At 41.9% G+C, this 22080-nt stretch overlaps 2 protein-coding genes and 1 long non-coding RNA gene across 3 annotated transcripts; 2 read left to right on the top strand and 1 right to left on the bottom strand.

Moving 5' to 3' along the window:
* The first annotated feature begins 1772 nt into the window (after positions 1 to 1772).
* On the top strand, positions 1773 to 11587 carry sgk3 (serum/glucocorticoid regulated kinase family member 3). Its single transcript, XM_080515401.1, has 17 exons — positions 1773 to 1828; positions 5743 to 5925; positions 6055 to 6138; positions 6304 to 6376; positions 6503 to 6578; positions 6811 to 6886; positions 7105 to 7157; positions 7270 to 7327; positions 7603 to 7686; positions 7783 to 7914; positions 8409 to 8521; positions 8921 to 8957; positions 9733 to 9819; positions 9957 to 10052; positions 10200 to 10355; positions 10518 to 10607; positions 10798 to 11587. Exons 2-17 carry the CDS (start codon positions 5830 to 5832, stop codon positions 10966 to 10968), a joined length of 1482 nt encoding a protein of 493 aa, XP_080371527.1. The 5' UTR covers positions 1773 to 1828; positions 5743 to 5829; the 3' UTR covers positions 10969 to 11587.
* Positions 11588 to 12810: 1223 nt separating this feature from the next.
* mcmdc2 (minichromosome maintenance domain containing 2) lies at positions 12811 to 19133 on the top strand (the record flags this gene model as incomplete). Its single annotated transcript, XM_080515058.1, has 14 exons — positions 12811 to 12907; positions 13006 to 13136; positions 13229 to 13288; positions 14195 to 14390; positions 15065 to 15187; positions 15290 to 15391; positions 16545 to 16673; positions 16774 to 17011; positions 17122 to 17327; positions 17421 to 17578; positions 17689 to 17868; positions 17952 to 18091; positions 18571 to 18680; positions 18967 to 19133. The coding sequence occupies 14 exons, from the start codon at positions 12811 to 12813 to the stop codon at positions 19131 to 19133; spliced, it is 2037 nt and encodes a 678-aa protein (XP_080371184.1).
* On the bottom strand, positions 18916 to 21213 carry LOC308144049. Its single transcript, XR_013937043.1, has 7 exons — positions 21135 to 21213; positions 20269 to 20307; positions 20127 to 20176; positions 19844 to 19914; positions 19541 to 19571; positions 19277 to 19324; positions 18916 to 19101 (listed from the first exon to the last, which is right to left on the bottom strand). It is a non-coding gene; the product is annotated as an uncharacterized lncRNA (long non-coding RNA).
* Between the last annotated feature and the right edge of the window lie 867 nt (positions 21214 to 22080).

The raw sequence follows: 22080 nt of genomic DNA, 5'->3' as shown, positions 1-22080 counted from the left end.
GTTAAAGCTAACACTGGGATGCAAATCATATGCGACATTACTTGTTACTAAGTCTCCTTCACGATCATCAGATGTCTCAATGTAATATATCAACTTTTATCGCTAATTAATTATAGGGATATATTATTTTGAATTAAAATGTTGATATTCCTTGTTCCCAATGAGAGTTTTTCCTGCGTGTATTAGACATTCTCGCTGTATAAAATGAAAACGAGGATGGTTTGAGTGGTTATTAAGCGTCTCCCGCACGTCTATCCGTAGGTGGCAGTGTTCGGTTGTTTGACTTCTCGGCGTTGTCATATTCCTGAGTGTAAAGTCAGCTATAATCACCAATCAAAAGCAAGGCTTTCCGTGCCTCCAAAATTAAAGACAGCAGTTTGCGAAGTACTACGTCGTTATCAAGGCCCATTCAATAATAAACATCCACAACTCTTTCGTGACATCCTGTGTTTTGTATCTGCTCATTTTGACGGTGGTCTTTGACTCTTCCTGCCCAAGAAATGTTCGGACAATCCATCCTCTGTGCAGTGTCTTGGCGCCAATACCTTTCCAGAGTTGGGAATAACTTAGTTGCACTTAATTTGTGTCAATAAATGTCATATCTCGGTTCCCTTGATCCCTTGAAATACTAAATGTATCATGAGCTCTGTTACTGTAATTTATTATTGGGTGTATATGTTTCATTTTTCGCTTTGATTACAATGTGATGTGATGTGTCTGTGTGTGTGTGTGTGCATACGTTTACAGTGTGTTTACATTATACATAACTTCATGTTTCATGCATATAATACACATTCACGTATACAATTAAACATTGCTTAATAGCATTGATCATTGCTGTTGCTGTTACCTGTTGTATTTTACTTTTATTTATGTAGTTTCATTTTTACTTTTCATATTTCTTGATCCTTTTCACATTTTTAGCTATCATTGTCTCTCATCTTTCACAGTTGCAACACTTGAATTTCCTTATTGTGGGAAAATAGGGTCTATCTTATATATTTTATTATTTGATTACGTGAAACACGTTATGAAAGTAGTCATTCAACAAATAATTACGACTGGCCATAATTCCCCATTATGTCCACTCACAATGGGGACAGTCCAAAGACTAAAGTTAACCTGTAAATGCACAGGGAGAACATTTATATTCAGGGTTCAAGCCAGACGCCCTCCTACTGACTATAACACTGTGCAGGTACCATTAAACCTCATTTCTATTCAACCCAATGCATTAAGATTATGCTCGTGCATTGAAGTTCTGCTGTATTTTGAAGAGACTTCCTGGTGTTTCGGATTAACTTGTTCCCCTGGTAACTGGTGACTGAATCGCTGTCGTATCCGTTGTTTGCCGCCAGTCACAGCAAATGTTAAAAACCGTAACTGTCCTGACGAACGCCGTTCAACCGCATTTACAAGCATTTTTTCAAACGTCGCATATTTTGCGAGTCCTTTCCTTAATAATTTCTTGTTACTAGCGGCAACAACAGACGCTAAAGGACGGTGGTCACCAGTCAGCAGGGGAGCCAGTCGTTCTGAAACACCGGCCCACCCTGCGTGCCTTGACGGCGGTTGTAGTCGCTGTCGTGCTGAGAGATCCCGTGACACATTTCATCGGAACTTTGTGACTGATGTTTCCTGCTTCTCCTTTCACTTGCCAGACCTCTCCAAACTTTGAGGCTTCACCGGCGGGGGGGGGGGGATTCACGTCGAATCCCTGGGCGGGGGGAAACGCTAGCTGTTTTGACAGCGAGAGAGAGAGCGAGAGAGAGGGGAAAAACACACCGGGAGGGAAAATTAGATGAGCGCCGCATCAAAAGACTGTAAGGTACGTGATGTCCAAGTGAACGTCAACACAGTCATAGTTGTGACTAACGTGATGTCGGGTAACGTGGACTTAACTTATATTAAGTATTAAGACAGTTTAATGTGTAACAAAACAAAAAACAAAATCACCTTATAGCGGTGCGATAAGTGATCACTGTTACATAATGGAAGTTTTTTGTTCTTTCTTTCTGATCTTAAACTACGATAAGCTTGAGTCGACGGATAGTACGATTCTATTCACGATTCTATTCACTGCAACTAGGAGGAAATACTGTACGTCCAAAGCTTTCATTTCGTGACTGCTGGTGTTTTTATTTGCGTGCAGCTCCTCCCTCCACTGGTTCATTTTGTTCTCGACACCTCTTCTTCTCTTTGGGAAAAAGTTTACTTTCCTCCCCCCCACAATGCATGTGATAAAGTCGAACACTGTGAGTACTTGCTTCTTTCTCGGGGTCGGAAGTTACGGATTACACAATTCCTCACATTACTGTGATTAAGTTGTATGCCTTGCCTTGTTCTTTCAGCGTGTCTGGTTTAATTAAGTACAATTTTTAGCAAGGTGTTAAAAACAAATTTCACTCCAGAAACCACACGGGGTCCAGTTTGATCTCAGTTGTGTACAAATACCAAATCACTCTATTATTGTCTCTTTATAGATTATCTTGACTATATCCCATCTATATGCTCTATCCTACTTGCTACATCAATTTTGTTCACAGTGAAACAAACTCAGCTTTGTAATTCTTTGATGCAAATCAGATTTTTGCTCCTACTTCGTACTGTTTTGGATCAGATTGGACTCCCACATGGACCAGTTTTGGGTCATGGGCCACACGTTTGACATCTCTGATTCACAACTGATAATCTATGTCATTTCTATACGCCAATGTTTTTCATAGCCAATATATTTTGTGCAGCAAGCATTTGTATTTATATACATTACGTGTTGCCAAGCAAATGGGCCGTGGATGGTGACGTATTTGTGGTACAGCAAATCTTAAAGGGCAGAGATGTAGAGTCGCGTCCTGACGTGAGATTTCTGATGAACTTGCCCTCCCGCCAGTGTCTCAAACTGTTGCCGAGAAAAGGAAGTCTGTGTGCTGTCTGGGCTGTCAGGTTAGGGTAAGACTTTGGTCAGTGCTGCGGTTGTTTGCACGCATCGGGGTTGACTGAGTTCATGCCTCTTAAACTTCTCCAGCTGCTCTTCCTCAATCGAGAGATTTTGCCCCTCACATTTGAAATAGACGCTTCAGAATGAAAACCAAGACGGTGTTTGTAAGTGATCCATTGACACCTCACAAAGCATCCTTTTTGTTTCTGTACAAACTATTTGGAATTGGAAAATGTTGCTGATCTCGAAAAGATTTTAATCGTTCAAACTGTGACTCCTGCTTTGTTCCTTTCTGAGAGTCCTTGACACATGTGGTTCAGAGCCACAGTATAAAAAAACTCAATAAAACTAAACCCTCCAAATCCCGACAGGACACTCGGTGGCAGGGGAGTGTGTGTCTGAGCAAAGCAAGAAGAATGTTACTTTTGATCTCGTCTAGTAGCCGAGCATATTTTAGACCTGTCAGCACAAGTTAATTCACAATGTGGTGTGAACATGGGGGCGGGCTGCGGCTAAACTTTGGGAGGAGAACACGCTTGACATTAATCTTGCTCCTGCTAATGGTCGGCCTGCTTTCCAAGTTTAGTTTGTTTTCTTTATCTATGCACCAAGTCAACTACACAATGTATGTTGGTGGGTGTGGTGACCGGAGACGTCCCTGTGTCGGACTCACAGCGTTGAGTTAAAAATGCCACTCGCACATGATGCTTATAAGTTATTTTTATGTTCAGCAGAAACAATTTCTGGAATGTTAAAAAGCGGGTCCTACCCCTGTAAATGTACAGCCCCCAATTAACCATGAAAACAAGCACAGATGTGCGGCCATTGTTTGGTGTGAACCTGCCAGACTTGCATGGATTCCAGGCTTTCCGAACGCAAAAAGCAATAATGCTATTTTTTTTTTATTAGATGATTTTGGAATAGAAGCCAGCTCACAAAACTGGTATTGATTTGCTACGTTTCGTATTTTAAGATCGGCTCCCACCAATATATGAACATTCAAATCAATCAGACAAGCAGTTAAGATGTTGGGGTGGCAAAAGAATATTCAACTTGTTTCTCTAAGAGACTTTATTGAGACAAATATCTCAAACGCTGTTAGTCACCACCTCTCGTTTTTCCACAGAATAAACGCAGAGCAGTGTTTGGGAGGAATCTCAACCAAGGTCTCGTGGGCCTATGTGACTGTAAAACTGAAAGTTTGCCGTAGTAACCGAAGGAGAAACAGCCAGTGATGAAGAGGGCATGTCGGTCCCCTCTGACTGCACACATGCATTTTAAAGAGGTGCCGCTCTTTTACCGTTCAGCCCAACGTGAGCTGAATGAGATATCCCTTCGGGGTGCTTTCAGGATCCCTATTGCACAGAAAGAAAGTGGACGTGAAGCATGTTTTCCTTGTATTTTGAGCAACATAAATAGAATGTAGTAGTAAGAAGGGGGGGGGGGGGGGGGTAACTATCCAAACAAAGTATGCTGACCTCACAGACACACAACAATGGACAAGTCAGAGCAGCAAACAAAGAGCTTTGTTGTAAGACCAATAGACGTTACATAATTCACGGCGAAGGATCCGCCTTTGCATTTGTCATTTTGTTAATTTTAGATTAGAGTGCCAGATAGTTCCAGTAATTGCAGTAGTTTTCAATGAGCTCTCCAGATGAAATACAATTGACAGTATTGATTATTCTAGCAGACTGGATGCAGCTTCAATGCCTGTCGTTCTGACCTTTTTATTAAAGTCCTCGGCCTGGCAACTGTTTAATTACGCCTCAGAAATAAGATTTCTATAATCCCGTTTTTAGCTTTAACCTTTTGTGGAATTTCATTGTCAAATAATAACACTGGATGGCTATTAAAAAAAAAAAAAAAGCGTTCTTCTACACATCAACCAAGCAAAAGCGTCTTATAAATGTATGTGGGTTTGTATGCATTTCTATGTTAGAGAGGGTGTGTGTGTGTGTGTGTGTGTGTGTGTGTGTCTGTGTGTGTGTGTGAGATGAATGCATGTGGTACAGACTTATCTCTCAGCTGGGGAAGATAGATAGTGCCTTTAACAACAGGGCAAAAAGTTAAACAAGAGAGTCATTGATTAGTATGTTCTGTCTTGAACGTGTTGGTTTAGTGAGACACGCCAGATAAGAGTGAGGATGTGATGTTGCTGCTTGGAGGAAGGAGGGCGTTCGCTGGTTGTCCCGTCGGACACCTGCTCTAATGTTAGAGCCCATTGACCTGAAATGTGTTGCCCTTCGACTCTCACTACGGTCTGCTATCTACAAAAAGGCAAATGGGCCACTATGACAGTTTTTACAAATGAAGTCCAATGGCCAAATATGTGTTTAGTTCTCTTTTATGAGTGGAAAATTCTTGATATCTGGAGTTAATACCATTGTTTGTTCACTAATTGGAAAAACTCAATTCAGTAGACCGCACCGCTTGATGAGCTATAAGAAGGGACAGATTTTGAAAGGTTGAGATCTTGGTGTGTTACAGAGGGTCTCTTAAGTCTAAATGTTGGATCGCAGTGCCTGTGAAGTGTATTTAGATTGTGTGAACACAGCAGGGGGAAAAAAAAGCCAACATCACAGTGCAAAGCATCACGGGATTGACCTACTACCTAAAAATCGGACGCTGTTCTTGGTGCGTACGAACCCGAACAGACATCTGGCCATTTAAGTCGGCGTTTCTGTAAACGGACCGTGAGATCTATCCGTCGGAAAGCGGTCGCATCAGCAGCAAAGTGGCGCGTGAACGAGAAGGGCGCCTCGGTTAACAGAACGTGTCTGTTCTCCTGAACCCTTCCGCAGCTTCGACCGGGGATGCGGATCGGCCAGGCGCATACTTAAAGGCTCTTTTCCTGGAGGACGCATCGCTTCGTGACCTCACACCTTTGAATGCCGACGGGATCGAGGATGGAGGAGAGCTCCAGCCTCCCCAACGTCTGCATTCCCTGCCACAATGAGCAGAGGGACAAGAAGAAACGCTACACGGTGCGTACGTCTGTCCGCCTTGCCCAAGAGTGCAACCTCTCATTTACCTCGTGCAAAACACGTGAGGAACTCACAGCAGTTCCGATACTCTGGTTTGGGCTCACGCGGGTTCTCGGGGCTTCTCTGCAGGTTTACAAAGTGATGGTCGCTGTCGGGCGACAGGATTGGTTCGTCTTCCGGCGCTATGCAGAGTTTGATAAACTCTATAACACGGTGAGCTGTGGCAGAACGGCACTTTCGTTTCACATCCGATGAGGCACATAACACCTTCGCGTAGTTTGTGCGTCACGGTGTCAGCCCTGGCATTTAGAATAATTATAGGCTGTAAACTTTTCTTGCACTGTGCTCTCTCTGTCTCCTCTTTATCTTTGGACACAGTTAAGGAAACAGTTTCCATCTATGAACTTGAAAATTCCAGCAAAGAGGATATTTGGGGACAACTTTGAACCAGGTGAGTGTTTGAATCACTGAAGCACGTGACTTCAGCCTTGTAGCAGTTTATCAAGTTTATGCAGAACCCTGACTTGTTCAAGCACATTTATTGTGGTTTTTTTTTTATCTGCATCTATCCAAATAGAGTTCATCATGCAAAGAAGAGCAGGATTGCATGACTTCATTAAGCGAATTGTTTCACATCCTCAGCTCTGCAACCAGTAAGTGTTGAGATTTGTTTTTTTTTTTTTTATCTTGTATCATCATGTGTAATCTGGTGATATTAATGGCTTCTGATACAGTTTCAGCTATATCGACATAGGCATCGTCATTTTGTTCCCTCAGTGCCTGAATGGCAAAAAAAAAATATTATCAGAGCAAAGTATCAAACTTGGCATTGGAGTTACTCTCTGGTGTTTCCTAATTTCTCCTTTTCAAACTTTCAATTCACAGTCCAGACGTGAGAACCTTTCTACTGATGGACAAACTGCAAAACTTTTCAGATGCCTCGGAGGACGAGGATGACAAAGTAAGCTGTTGATATCATCTTGAATAGAATCTTGAATCGCCATTTATTATGTTTAACACATCAGGATGTTTTTGGGCTTTTTTTTATCTCGTTTTTTCTTGAGGTGATCTAAATAGAGACTATAGATGTACACTTTTCTGACAGTGTTGCTTTTTCTCAGCTACTATCACTACTATCCATGGTGACTAATGTAGATAATATTTTGCTTTGGTATTCAGCAGAACAGCTCTACCTCCAGAAACATTAACCTGGGACCCTCTGGAAATCCACAGTAAGTTCACTATTAACTGACATTAAATTAAAAAAAAGTACTGTAGACTTTTTGGATATTTGTAAAGACACATTCTGTCATTGTTGAAATCGGAACAATGTCTTCTTTCCAGTGCAAAGCCCTCAGACTTTGACTTTTTAAAAGTCATCGGAAAAGGGAGTTTCGGAAAGGTATGTATTCATGCTAAAAACACACCAAAAAAACAACCTGCTGTTTGTGTTTACTGCTCAGTAAGATTGTAATAAAGGTGGAAATCTAGTTGAAGGAGTATTATTGCAAACGAAAGGGGTTGCATTGATTTCTGTTGGAGGAGCACAAGTTTTAGTTCTGCATGTGTTGGTCTTTCATGCAGGAAGTGAAATCCAGTTTTGTTTTGTTGTCGCGCTATCATATTCGCTTGGTGACCTTTCAAAACATGTTAATTGTGTTGCGCTTTGTGTCGTAGGTTCTCCTTGCGAAGCGAAAGCACGACGCGAAGTATTACGCCGTCAAGGTCTTGCAAAAAAAAGTCATCCTCAACAGAAAAGAGGTAACTCGACTATGACATGGGACTTTGGTCAATTCCACCTTTCGCCGTCCACACGCGTACGATTGACGCCTCTTTCAAATTGTTCTTCCCGCTCAGCAAAAGCACATCATGGCGGAGCGCAACGTGCTGCTGAAGAATGTCAAACACCCGTTCCTCGTGGGGCTGCATTACTCCTTCCAGACCGCCGACAAGCTGTACTTCGTCTTGGACTTCATCAATGGAGGAGAAGTGAGTTGTCTTCGTTTTTTTTTGTTTTTTTTAATGAATAATCCGACCATGCTGACGTGAGTCACAAGATCAACGGCAGCTGAGAAATGTAGTAAAACAGGAAATGGCGAATATGCCCAACATCACCAAATCGAATACTTTCCCTTGCACACCTCCAAGTGCAAACGTCTTATAAGAGATGATGGCATTACTCGGTGGGGAGAATATCTTGTGAGTGTGACTTCCTCAGTGGGGCTCCTTCAAGTGTGATCAGCTTTTTTTTTTTTCTTTTTAAAGCTGTCATGTGTGACTGTGTGAGGATGACTAACTCCAATCTGTGTCCCAGGAAATCTGCTCCTCTTGCCCTTCTGTACACGATGACTGCTCAAACCTCTCAGATAAACAGTCTGATCAGAGTGGAAGCTTTATCACCAACTGTGAAGTTGAATGTTAAAAGATTATTGATTCACCGACACATTAACCCGACTCTTCCGCTGGGATTGTTTTCATTTCAGCTTTTCTTTCACCTTCAAAGAGAACGGACCTTTCCAGAACCCCGAGCAAAGTTCTACATTGCTGAAATGGCCAGTGCGCTCGGATATCTGCATTCGCTCGACATCGTTTACAGGTACAGTGGTAAATTAAAGTGTGACAAATGGTGTTAAAATACAGTAACGATCAACCGACATACCTCCTTGGTAAGCGTTGAAATTCTCACTTTACTACAAGTCTGAGATATAAAAACGTAAGGTTTCTATCAAGTTCAAGGTCTCAGTGACACAATGAATATGTGGGGGCAAGTCATAATTATATATTTTAATAGCATTTATTTGAAAATACAAAACAAATGATCAAAATAGAATACATTTTAGTTGTCTATAACAAACAGGGTAAGCCTCCGCTACTGTATGTTCAGGTCAGCCATAATGGTGACGGTTGGAGAGGTTGATATTTTATCAGGCGATACACACTGAAAGCTTTGAGAATCATTCGTCTAAATACTTTATTTACTACCTTTTCTTTGCAGGGACTTGAAGCCAGAAAATATTCTTCTTGACAATGAGGTGAGTTTTCCTTGAGGTGAGTCATATTTTAATGAAACCACAACTGCAGGTGTATGTGAGAAAAATTGATAAGAATTAGAAAGTTAATTTTCCCCGTAATTTAATGATAACCGTGAAGAGATTCAGATATTTGGCACAAGCTGTGTTTCTACTGCGCTCACTGACACCTCAGTAGTTGGGGATTAATGTCCTTAAAACAAAATAGTGACTCACCTCATGACCACACTGCCCTCTTTAGATTAGTTAAATGCCTCAGTTTAAGCCGTTTTTGCTTATTAATTTCAATAGTAAATCACAGCCATTTAAACTACTATATTTTGAAATTGTAGAATATGTAACATATGTTACTTTTTTCTGAACACTCATTTAAACTTTGACACAATCATCTATGTTTTTATTTTTTTTGACAGAACACATTACTTTTCAGTGACATTCTAATATTTTGAGATGCACCTGGTACTGCATGCTCTGAACAAACTTGCTCTGTGATGTTAAAACTATGACAGTTCCGGCACGCATTTCCTTGGTCTCTATTCATATTTCTCCCACCAGTTTTTTTAATTTCCATTTGCAGCGAGACAGCGGGCGTGTGATTGGATTAGATCCTACTAATGATTTTTCTGCCTCGACTCATTGAGAAAGTGAGGGTACCGTGAATGGGGCTGACCGCAGCCAACATTCCTGCGTAACAATAGAATCCTCAGTCCTGCGGGGATAATGAGCGGCTTGTGTGGCACATGTTGACTGAAAATGTCCCCGTGTCCTGTCTTTAAAGGGACACGTCGTTCTGACGGATTTTGGATTGTGCAAGGAAGGCATTTCCCAGACCGATACCACCTCTACATTTTGTGGAACGCCTGAGGTATGAGGATTTATAGACGTTGCCGAGTGCGACTTTTTCCACCAGGTTGTTCTGTAAAATGTCCAAATTAATAATAAAATTTAAGAAAAAGGCAAAAAGTCAAACCTAATGTCATAAAATGTGATTCTTGTCATCAGTACTTGGCTCCAGAAGTACTAAGAAAGCAGCCGTACGACAACACAGTGGACTGGTGGTGTCTGGGGTCAGTGCTGTACGAAATGCTCTTTGGCCTGGTGAGTTTCCTGCTTTGAACCGCAATTTTCCATAAAATACCTTTGAGTTTGAACATATGAATCGAACGCGCCTTCTAAATGCTGAATCATCCGTCTGCGTGGCCACGTGTTCCCACTTCTCTCTTCTTCTTTTTCTGCACGTCTCAGCCCCCGTTCTACAGCAGGGACACGCATGAGATGTACGACAACATCCTCCACAAGCCGCTGGCGAAGCGTCCCGGTGCGTCCAGCACAGCCTGGGCTCTGCTGGAAGGCCTGCTGGAGAAAGACGGCACACGCAGACTCGGGTCCAGGGATGACTTTGTAAGCAAATGTTTTGACTCTTGAAGAATTCTTGGCTTTTCAGCTCCCTCTGGTGGCTCATATGTATATATATAGAATACTGTTCCAATGAAAATGATCAAATCTAAACTCTTTATATATAACTATTTTTTATTTTCATGTTGGAATTTATTTATTTTTCAGAATGAGATCAGAGCACACGGCTTCTTTTCCTCCATTAACTGGGGTGACCTTGAACGGAAGGCGATTCCTCCCCCATTTACACCCAACGTGGTAAACATTTTGTCTCTTGTCAGCAAATTAACAGTGAAGTTTGCTTATTTCAGTGCTTTGCTTTTACATTTCTAAATATTTTTAGACATGATGTATTCCTCTGTTCTTTCACTGCTGCTATATTTGAATGAGACTTGGTTCAGTTTGCAAACTAATTTTCCTGAATCGTGTTCCTGTTTTATCTTCGCAGAGCTCCTTCAGTGACATCTCAAATTTCGATCCCGAGTTCACGGAAGAAATGGTTCCCAACTCGGTCTGTTGGTCTCAAGAACATTCCATCGTCAACGCCAGTGTCATGGAAGCTGACGACGCCTTCGTGGGCTTCTCCTACGCTCCACCCTCTGATGACTCCTTTCTATAAAACATTCCCAATGAGTCAGTGTTGCCTTAACCTTTGTAACCTTTGAAACTTTTGACAAAAGGGAAGCATTGATATCATAGATTAACTTTCTCTATGAAGCCAAAGCAAGCAGCTGAGAAGAAACTGCACTTAAAAACACACACAATATATATATATGTATATATATGTATATATATATACATATATATATTCTAATTTAAGCCTTTACGATGCCTTACATTTGTCCCTTAAATAAACTCAATAAGCAGGTTTCTGAAACATACTTGAACAATTCACTGGACCTAAACTGTCACAATTGAATAAGTGTAAGATGAAATTGTGTTATCTATGTAATTACTGTATAAACAAATATGTACCATACATTATATGTAAGCTGGAGGTGGGGATTACTTGAGATACCACTAAGTGAAGCATTTTGATTCATATAGGTCACGTTTGCGTTTAAAGAAAAGACCGGCTTCAAGCTGTTTAGTTACCTTTCATTTGGTGTTTGTCAATGCTGATAATTTTTTATTTGATGTTTGGGTTTTTGCTACTTTTTGCCTTAATGCATTTATTCATATTCAGAAAGTAAAACTCTGCAATGCTTTTCTTCGCCTGGAAATTAAGTTAAATATATTCCTGCATAGTGATTAAAAATCAAAGAAAAGTAGTCAAGTGTGTTTGTCTATTATTTAATATAGGTGATGTTCTACTGTAGCTCAACCGTTTTGGGCTCTTGCGCTCGTAGCTGTCGTACTTTGAGTTCAAAAACACTTGTGTGTTTTAAAGCTGCAGAACCATTGTCTATCCTGTACTTATATACACCAACTGTTAAGCTTATGCCCTAATGACTACTACTGGTATTTCCTTTCTTTACCTTGACACCTCAGTCACATCTTCGCAAAATTCGATATCAGTGATCATCGTAAGTGCCCTGTTTTAAACGCAAAAGTATATTGAAAAGTGTGTATGTACACCAGGCAAAACAAAACACTTTGAGGGTGTGAAGAGACTTGCACATCCACATACTGACACCTTAATGAAGACTCACAGTGTCATAACATGACTAAACAAGAATCGGTGGGATGGAAGTGAAACTGTAGCACATAGTTCCCCAGTAGCTCAAAGTGCATCAGTTCCTTTTAGGTGGTGCAGTAAAAGCAGGAGCCTTGGGAAGCAGGCATGCAAAGCTGGAGCTTGAAGTACCTGACACCTCATTAATGCTGAACTGCTCTGTCCTCTTGGCAGCAACATGATGTCCCACTATTAGTGACTAACCAATTGCTTGTATCCTCCTGTTATAATTCAGTAGCTTTAAATAAGCATCAGCTCACCTTTTAAAACAACCGTGTGCTGCTTTCAGAATGGGTCATGGTAATTCATACATTAAGTTCAGTACAAGTTATCTGGAGAAAGACATTTTTTTTCTTGTATACTATATTGATCCCTCTTGGGAAATAATCCCTGCATTTAATCCATCCTATTCCTGTGGCCGGTGGACTGCTGTCCTGTCAGCCCTGGGATTCGAACTGAAAACACTTAAAGTGTCTCGAACCTGGTGTTTGCTGGAGGGATTTATTGGGAAAATAAAGAAACTGTGCCAAAACAGCTTGTTTGCTTTCCCAGGTACGACTTGGTTTCAGAAATGAATTATGTAAACTCTGTTTTTTTTAAATAGTGTGATAGATGTCTGCAGGCACTGCAGCAGTAGTTAATATGTTGATTATAATCAATCATATCACAGCACGAGGGCTGTCGCTTGTCAATTGGTCACCATGGCAACAGAGTTCGCGGCGCGAGCCCACACATAGCACTAGCTTCTTCACAGCAGCTTAGTTTTTTTTTTTTTTTTTAACGAAAATGGCTTACTTTTTATCGTTGAATAAATCAATTTTGATCTATTTAGAAAGAAGTGGTGGCCTTGAGAAACTGGTGGAGGACTGCAAGCCTTTTAACGGTATCTTACACCGCTATATTGACGGCTATATGCGGCTGAACGCGTTCAGAATTCAACAGGAGCTAAAAAAAAAAAAAGAAGTTGTTGTTTGTTTCCAGACCCGCAGCGGACCGAGGCGGCCTGCAGGTTCCCCGTCAGCGTCAATCCTTCCGACGTGATGGAGGTGGACCCTGTCCTGGGTGACTGTGTCCTCCACGACCCCCTCAGAGCCACGACCCTCTTTCAGGCTGTGCGTGGCCGCTAAACTACTAACTGCTAACATGATATTTCAAATGCTATAACCTGGAGATGCTAACCACGTTTACCAAATCCCTCATCCAGGCTTGCTTCCAGGTCATAAAGAGGCTTTGCCTTATTGGGAAACTACACACAGAGAGCCAGGTATGAAATGACGTCATTAGTTACCTGATATAAAAAGAAATATGCCCTAAAAAGTAGTGAAATCTAGTGTTTTGTGGGTTATTTCTTTTATCGTTGCGATTCTTCTCAGCAGTGAATCTCATTCAACTGTGCCAATTTGTAGGATGAGCATCAGGAGAATTGTGCCAATAAAGAATGTCCAGATCTTCTTTCCCAATACCAAACAGCTTTCCTAGAAAAGCTGGTCTTGTAGTTAAAATAGCAGATGTCAACAATGCGGGTAGTGCAGGAAAAATCAAACCCAACCAGTGAGCAGGTGGTCCCATCTGGTCCCCAGAATAAAACTATTTCACATAGGAAAATTCTAAATGTAACAATGGGCCGTAGCTGTACTTGTGGTTTTAATTAAATTGCTGCAGGAAGAACTGAATTATTAAGGAAGTCATACTAAGCTGGTTAGTTGGTGGAAAATATACCGGAAAGCTTCAGAAATCATTCACCCAAGCAACTTGATTCGTTTAGAAACACTGTGGTGTACCTGATTTCAGAGTGCATAGCTTCTTCTGCAGGAATTTCTTAATATTCTTTCTATTTCTTAATATTTTTCACAATTTTTTCAGACTTTTTTTGACCAAAACTAAGAGAAAACTTGGAGTTGTTCATACTCACAGGTTATTATGCTATCATTAAACTTTTTCATAACAATTAAAATGAAACTGGGCAGGGTTTGGGTTTTTTTTGTCCCTGAAAATTAGTTTTACAACTCAACGCATTCATGGCATCACATGATGTAATGATATAGTACCAGTATGCTTGAGAAAAACCAAAAACCTTTGGCATGCAGTAGTTCCATTACTAACTGACCTGCCTATTTATATCAGCACTTTCAGTTGTCATGTTGTTTTTCTTTTTTCTTCTTTTCTTTAGGTCAATGTCACCCTAAACTTCACACATTTGCCCCCATTTCCTGAATACACATTGGACCTCTGTGGTTTTCCCCGTGTTTCTCGCCCCGTGAGGCCTGTCTCCATGGAGGGCCTTGTCATCGCCATTACAAGGGTCACAAAGTACACCCAGGGAGCAAGGTTCCTCTGCACGAACGGCGACTGCCCCTTTTCTGGAGGTAATGCCGAGAAGATGCTTTCAGACTGCCTAGATCAGGGGTGTCAAACTCATTTCAGTTGAGGGGCCACATCCACCCTAATCTGACCTCTGGAGGGCCGAACAAGTCAAACGTAACATATTAAACTGCAGATATGGACAAATGTCAAAGTCTTTCCTTCTTTTGATCCTTTTGGAACTGCAAGAATTTGCCAGTCTATTCTGAAATTTACATATTAAAGTTAATCAGATATTATTATATTTGCAAAAAAAAAAAAAAAAAGGGTTATCTGGATATCGTATTTTTATTCAGGATTAAGACAATTTGTCATCATCGGGAAACATTTTTTGAGTTTACGTGTCTAAAGTATCACTTCACATAAATTGGACCCGTTGTTTTATTGTGAAAGGTGTTGCGTTATGTGACCTCCACAGATGCATTAATGTCAGGGGTCAAATTCTGACCAATGTCATTTTTTTGCCAATCTAGTGTTTTTAGATCAGCCTCTGTCAGTTTTCATATTTATACTTTAAAAATAAAGAAAAATCACATGGCGGGCCAGATTAGATCCTCTGGCGGGCCGGTTCTGGCCCCCGGGCCGCATGTTTGACATCCCTGGCCTAGATTGTAGTGTTAACTGTAAAGAATAAGAAAAAAAACGTTGGATTCAGATCCTCTCGTGTGCTAAACTACAGGGTTCCACCACATCCGGGTCCACACACCTGGAGCCACGGAGTCGGCCACCGTGAGAAGTGACTTCAGCTGCGCGAGCTGCAGTTCCCCACTGGCAGAGGATGTGAAGTTCAGAGTTTTGGGAGGTGAGAGGGAGGAGAACCGAAAGGGTTTCTTCTATTAAGTTGTGTACGCCGTGTGGTTTTATATATGTGTGCACTGTGTATGTGTTTGTTTTTGGGAATTAGACAAACAGCTGGTGGAGCTAATTCACGTCAAAGCGCTGGAGGTTCTCACGGGCCGTCAACAGAGCTCGCTCAGATATCAATCTGTCACTCTGTTTCTCCGAGGTACGCTTCACGTTTAACAATCTGCACTGGTCGATAAGTCAAAAAAAAAAGAACAGAAACACACGTGTTCAGTTTAGGGTAATATAATCTTAAAATAAAGAATACAACGTTGTGATCTGAATAATGTGAAGTGTGTCTATGTATAGATAAAGGTCATTTCTGAACCGCTGTTGTTTTGTGTGTCTCTTTTGGGCCCCGAAACACAGCTGTGTCACAGAAGTGAAAGATGTTTTCTTTAAAGGTATTTTAACCAGCACGTGATCTGTTGGCTCTGTTTTCAAGTGTCTGCAAATAGAAAAAACATGTCACGTTTTACAAGCCCGAGAGACATGAGTTGTTATATGATTTAATTACATTATCCAGCACGTGTGTTACGACATTGTTAAAGTTGGAAAAGGATCCATCTGGCACGGCATAAAAGAGATGCTGGTATCGTGCATGAAATCTCAACCTAACCCTATAACGACACAGTTGATGCCACATTGTAATTATTTGCATTGAAGAGAATTAATTTAAATTTCTATTTTGAATAACACTGGTATTTTAAACTCATTTTAACCAGGTTAATTCCCTTCAATTATCAAAGCTTATTTATTTGTAAAAGCACATTCCCATTTATCACATTTGCTCCTATTCCTGAGTAATGAGGATGGGGGGAGTTTATATTTACCGTCAGATCGACTGAGGCTCGCCATTAATTTTCTCTGGCTTTTTAAATGAGGCTCACGTTGGCGCACTAACTCGGTAGGGGAGAGTTTAAACAAATAAGATTTCTGTGCAGCCAGCTGTGTGTGCAGTGCCTCGTGGATGGATATTGAGTGTTTCTGTCCCGTCTAATAACATTGTCCCACCAGCCCCCCCCCCCCCCCAGAGCTTAGCAAATCTCAGCAACAGGATTAACATATTATGTTGACCTAGTCCTGTGGAGGAATTCAATACAGTGGGTTCCTGTTACTAAACATATATGTTAATAAGTGCAAGGAACACTCATTAGCCGGCCCCGGCGATGTACACAGTGAATTCTTTGTGTCGGAGGCCTCTCTCTGTTTCTCTTGGCAAGTGGCTTTCGAGGTGGCATGCATGTTTCAATCGCCGGGCAGCAGAGGACAACCACCCCTGAGTGTTACCTCTTTGTTTTCCTCGCAACGCGCAGACGAGCTGTGTAACTCGATGAGAGTCGGCCGACTCTACGGAGTGCTCGGTATTCCCGCGCATGTGCATCAGTGGCCCAGCATTACCTGCAGCATCGAGGCCAATCGCGTCCAGCCGTGGGAGCCAGAATGTAAGCAAGACTGTCTCGGGACTGTAGAAATGCCAATCATGCATATACCATACCGTGTGCTTTAAAGGTAGACCATACTTTTTTCTCACTGTACCTTCAGATTGCCATAAAGTCAGCGCCAGCTTCCAGCGGCTGTGGAAGGAGATGTCCCCTTCTCGCTGGAGGTTCTCGGCCGTTGTGGCCCACTGCTTTGGGCTTCATGTGGCTCCTCCAGGGATGTACAACCCACTGAAACTCAGCCTGCTGCTCAGCCTGATGCAGAGCAGGACGGACGCAGGAGACGCGTTCCACAACTTGGATCTTCTCGTTGTCACTTCTGATACTCTCACAGTGGACAGGTAAAAAAAAAGAGAATCTAATGCTCCCAATTTATGAAGCATGATGTTTCGTAAACGGGACCGTCAAAGCTTCGGATGAAATAATTGTTTCTTTGTCCTTTTGTGTTGAGATTAATGACCTACAGCTTGAGCTTGGCGCGTCGCGGGGTCAAGCATCCGGCCTCTGCAGAGATGTTTGCGTCCCTGTCCCGCGACGAACACGGAGCAGGCACGGCCAACATCCACGCCGGCTCCGCCCTGCTCGCCACGGAGGGCATTTGTATGCTGGGAGATCTCAACCGCTACAAAAAGGACAAGTTGGAGACCATTCAGTCAGGTACTGTAACACACCGATACGATAAGCTGGTTTCTACTCTTAATAACTTCTGCCGAACACAACGCCGTGTATTTTTGTTTTGATTTTCTCTAGTTCTGGAGAGCCGCGCAGTGTCTGTGTTTATCCCAGGGAAGAAGTACGGTGAAGATGCGGACCAGCAACTGTCCTTCCCGGTCCAGTGCAGCTTCTGGGCCTTCACAGATTCTCATCACCGGGCTGGGAGAGCAGACTGCACTTTACTGGGAACAGCCGTGAGTCCAATTGCAGACCAGAGTAATCAACGTGATCTTTGTTTTGTCAGCGGCAGATGTGAAACAGGAAATTTATGCACGATTATGCCGACTTTCTTTGCTGCGAGCAGGAAATGGGTCCCGTACCAATTCAGCTGGCCGACGCCTTTGGACTGGTCGTTCAGTGTAAGGACGGAATAGGAGAGAAGGCCCTGCTGGCCCAGACGGTTCACACCCTCCAGCAGGCAATCCGGACTGTAAACCTCCCCCAATCCACCTGTTGGGAGTTTTCTACCCAAGAGTACCAGGAGGTTGACATAACGTGAAATGTTCCTGAGGATTGTTACCTCGGTGAGAACATCGTCTCAATTTGTTTTAATTAATTCTGTTTCAGCTGGTGGCTCATGCACAGGGCCTCCAAGTGGAGCTGAGCTCAGCAGCTGAGAAAATAATCCACGGTTACTACATGGCGGCTCGAAGAGTCGGGACACAGAGGCAGGGGGTCAAGATAACTGGAGCCTCTATCAAACTACTGTAAGCACTCGTTGGTTCATTACAACATACAGACACCAACATCTTCAGTGGGTCTACTTGACATATTCCACAAAACATGATATTTTGCTGGCACTTCTATCATACAACACACTAAAACATGGCTCAGAGTGCAGATACGATCAAATCAAATGTGTATTAAAAAGGCAGAAAACAAGACACTGTTCAACATAACACACTCAAATCATCCACTAGAAAATGAATCTTTTGGAATATATGGTAATAAATACTTGGAACGCATGCAGAAGTACAAAGCAGTGGCAGATGTGTAATGCCACAACGGCACACTAGATGGCAGTCTGAACACTTCAGATCCAAATACAATGACAACCCCATTTTTCACAAGTCACATCTATAAAAATGAAAGGTTCTGTCCAGTTTGGTTTCAGTTGCATGCTGCATTATCACTATACAATATTTGTACCAAATTAAAGTTGACTGGTCTCATTTTTAAATCACAGGATCTCATTGGCCGAAGCTCACTGCAAATTGTGCCTCAGGACTTTGGTACTGGAGGAGGACGCAGTAATCGCTGTGCTGCTGTGTGAAAACTCAGTCACTCTCAAGCATGGTAATGTCATTTGAAAAACTTCCGAGTAATTCACTGTGCGGTTGAGGATATTTTAAATATTAGTGACTCAAATAGTCAACACTGAAGTGCTGGTTTAAATAAAATCCTATCAGAATTAAAACTGTGGTTACAGTTTTAATTTACTTAAAATGATTCTACTCACATCTTGTGTCTAAACATGGTGAAATACAGATTCACTCAATGCAAATGCTTGTACAAAATATTTATTTAATGGACATCTTGATCGTCACAGTTTCTCATGAGACGCTTGTCTCTTCCCCCACAGGAGCCTCGGCTCTCGTCATTCCACCCGATGCAGTGTTTCCTTGCGACCTGGCAGCTGTCGACGGCCTGCGCAGGAGGGACGCCGCGCTGGACGAGCTCCACCAAAACATCCTGCGCTTCATCTTCACCTACGCACCTGGAGCAGGGGCATACATTGCAGAAGAGTAAGACCTCTAAAAGGATCTAAAGCACAGGTAGGTGGGAATAAGTTAGGCCAAAAGATTTATATACAGGCGTTTCTCTTACACATTTCTAATGAGCTGCAAAACCATTTAGGCAGGAATCCAGATTACCAGAGGTTGTGTACTTACCACTTGCTCGTGTTCATCCCGGTTACTTTCTGGCTTCAGACACGGAACCTTATGAAAAACACAACAGTGTGATAAGTCCAAGATAAGAAATGGAAAACTGAGTAGTTATGATGCTGAGCTCAAGTTCAGTTAGTCACATTCTCATCAGACTTTTCTCTGATGGGTAAACGGCGAAAAGGTGTACTCATCACAATTTGACACAGATTGAAGAGCCGAACAACGGCCAGTTATATTAAATGATCTGTCCATCATGGACTTACTCACCAGACAGGAGGTGAAGCAAACACCGCAGCATCTGTAAAGAATCAATATATTTCAAGTAAATACGCAGAAAACGGGAGGGGAAGAGTGTAGACTAGATTAATCACGTGGCTGTTAATTCAGTAGTCACAGTCTCATCACTCTATTTTCTGATGGGTAAACGGCGAAAAGATGAACTCATCATTTTAACAGCCACTAGTTTCCACTACTCCCAACATGCGGAATTGAAGTTCTCTACCACATTATGTCCTGATCCAACTTCACGTATAACTTTAATCCTACTCAAACTGGGCTGAAATCACTCACCTCATCATGGCAGCAGACCAGAGGTTCACACTTGGGACATTTTATATACGACTGCACACGATCGGCAGCAGCTGAAATAAAAACACACGAGATAAGTAACCTTCACATATGAGCCAGTCGGTTCACAATTTAAGTTGGTGCGATGCTGGCAATTCAGTTTATCACATATTCACCACGGAATTTTCAGATGGGTAAACGGCAAAGATTGAACTCATCACTTTACCAGCAGCTGAGTTTTTGGGGAAAAGCTCAATAGCACCGATGACAACAGTGAAGAACTCACCCTATAGGCTCAGTGAATAGATGTGGTCATCTTCAGTGGAGGCACAGCATCTGAAATTAGATAATCAGATTGTAGATTTCATTTACTGTCGGCCTTTTTATAACAAAAAATAAAACGACATTACATGATGGTTACTTCTTACCTAGTCAGGTGTACCAAAACGCATTGTTCCTCTTCACTCCTAAAACACAAAAAGTCCCATTTGATTAAAAGTTAAGTCTTCATGTGCAGTTTTGGATCATCACCTCATTAGATCAGCGCAGGGCTGTTACTAACTTGGACAAGTAGTATAAATAATTACTCTCAAGGGTGATATATTATAGATTTTCACCTCGGATGAAGAACATATACTGAAGGAATAGCCAATACAGGGACAGCAGATGACTGATCACCTGAAGGTCAAAGGGGTACAGTGCGACCCAACAGTTCCGAGGACGGGTTCAACAGCAGGTCACGACCTCTGCCGTGACCTTACCTCCTCATCCGGGGGCCACGAGGGGCTTTGCCCGGGGTGATCATGGAGGAGTCAATTCCCTGACCAGCAGCTCCTCTGCTGACCTCTAAGCCAGACCCCCCCATAGGACCAGAGCAGCAAGGAGCTGAGTGACACCGGGGGCGCCCCCCCCTTTCAACTGTCCAAAACCATGATTGATGGCTTTACGTCAAAGAAAACTCGTCATGTGCTGAAACCAATAGACTATAACCGTATAGTGTTGATAAAGTCCTCCTATATCCACTGACGACGACATACAAGGAAACTAGCGTGCAATGCATGACTATAACATCCCTAAAGGGAATCACACGTCATACTGTGACATTTAATGTACATTTTCCCTGTTGGGCCGCACGTGGTGCCACCCACGTGGCCAACATGCTAACTAGCTTCCTGCTAACTCACCATCGGCCGCCTCGTGCTGGAATCTAAATCCTCATTAATATAGCCTTGGATACAACTCAACGCGTTCCAGGCTATAAACTCGTATAGAAAACACGTTTGCCGCTACTCACCTGCGCTGCACAGGCAGGGCGAAGAAGTCAAAGTTGAGACGAGAGAGAAGACACGTCTGCTCGCTGCGGCCATCCCCGAAACAAGAGAGAGAGCTTCCGGCTGCTGCTCCTCCTTCTGCGCCCCGGAGCTGCGCACTGCAGCTCCCATTGGTCTGTCTGTCTGTCTGTCTGTCTGTCTGTCTGTCTGCTTCAGTACTGGAGAAATCTTGCTTTGGTATTGACTATCTATCTATCTATCTATCTATCTATCTATCTATCTATCTATCTATCTATCTATCTATCTATCTATCTATCTATCTATCTATCTATCTATCTATCTATCTATCTGTCTATCGATAATCTCCTAACGTGTGCAGTTCCTCTGTAAGTGGAGATTCTGTTGATTTCAGTTCACTTGTTACCTTGAAAATAAGCCAGGATTTTTTTCTCCACTTAATCATTTTCATGCTCTTCCCTTTAACAGTGAATAAAAGCCATCGTGTCCATCTTTTTTTTTTTTTTTTTTTTTTTTAAGGGATTTACGAACCTTATTATTTCTCTGGATTATGAGACGCCTCCTAGAATCGACATATAGGTCTAAAAACAATTGTTGCGATTTAACATATACAACGTTTTTGTTTTTTTGTTTTTAATCACATTTCATCCACTTTAAAGGTCAATTGAAATTATATTATCCATTATACTATCTGATTGTAGTTAATTATTATTATCATCATCAACAATAATAATTATTATTATTTAACAAATATTTCGTGTGTATCAGAGCAGATATTTTTATTACTTTGGCTTACCGGGACCTGAGTCCAAATTTCGTATCATTTTATGATATGACAATAAAGAATCCTTGAATCCTTGAATCCTTGAATCCTTGATATACAAAATATGTGTCCAGTCAAAGCCAAACAAATTTTATTTTGTTAAATATAATAATAATAATAATAATAAT

Source organism: Blennius ocellaris (genome assembly GCF_963422515.1).
Source record: "Blennius ocellaris genome assembly, chromosome: 19".
Classification (NCBI taxonomy): domain Eukaryota; kingdom Metazoa; phylum Chordata; class Actinopteri; order Blenniiformes; family Blenniidae; genus Blennius; species Blennius ocellaris.
Note: the sequence above shows the minus strand (reverse complement) of the source record. Positions and strands in the feature narration are given on the sequence as shown.

Coding starts and splice junctions, on each gene's coding strand:
- sgk3 (XM_080515401.1), top strand. CDS start 5,830: ATGCCGACGGGATCGAGGATGGAGGAGAGCTCCAGCCTCCCCAACGTC. Junction 7,158..7,269: donor GGACCCTCTGGAAATCCACA/GTAAGTTCACTA, acceptor TCTTCTTTCCAG/TGCAAAGCCCTCAGACTTTG. Junction 10,053..10,199: donor ACGAAATGCTCTTTGGCCTG/GTGAGTTTCCTG, acceptor TGCACGTCTCAG/CCCCCGTTCTACAGCAGGGA.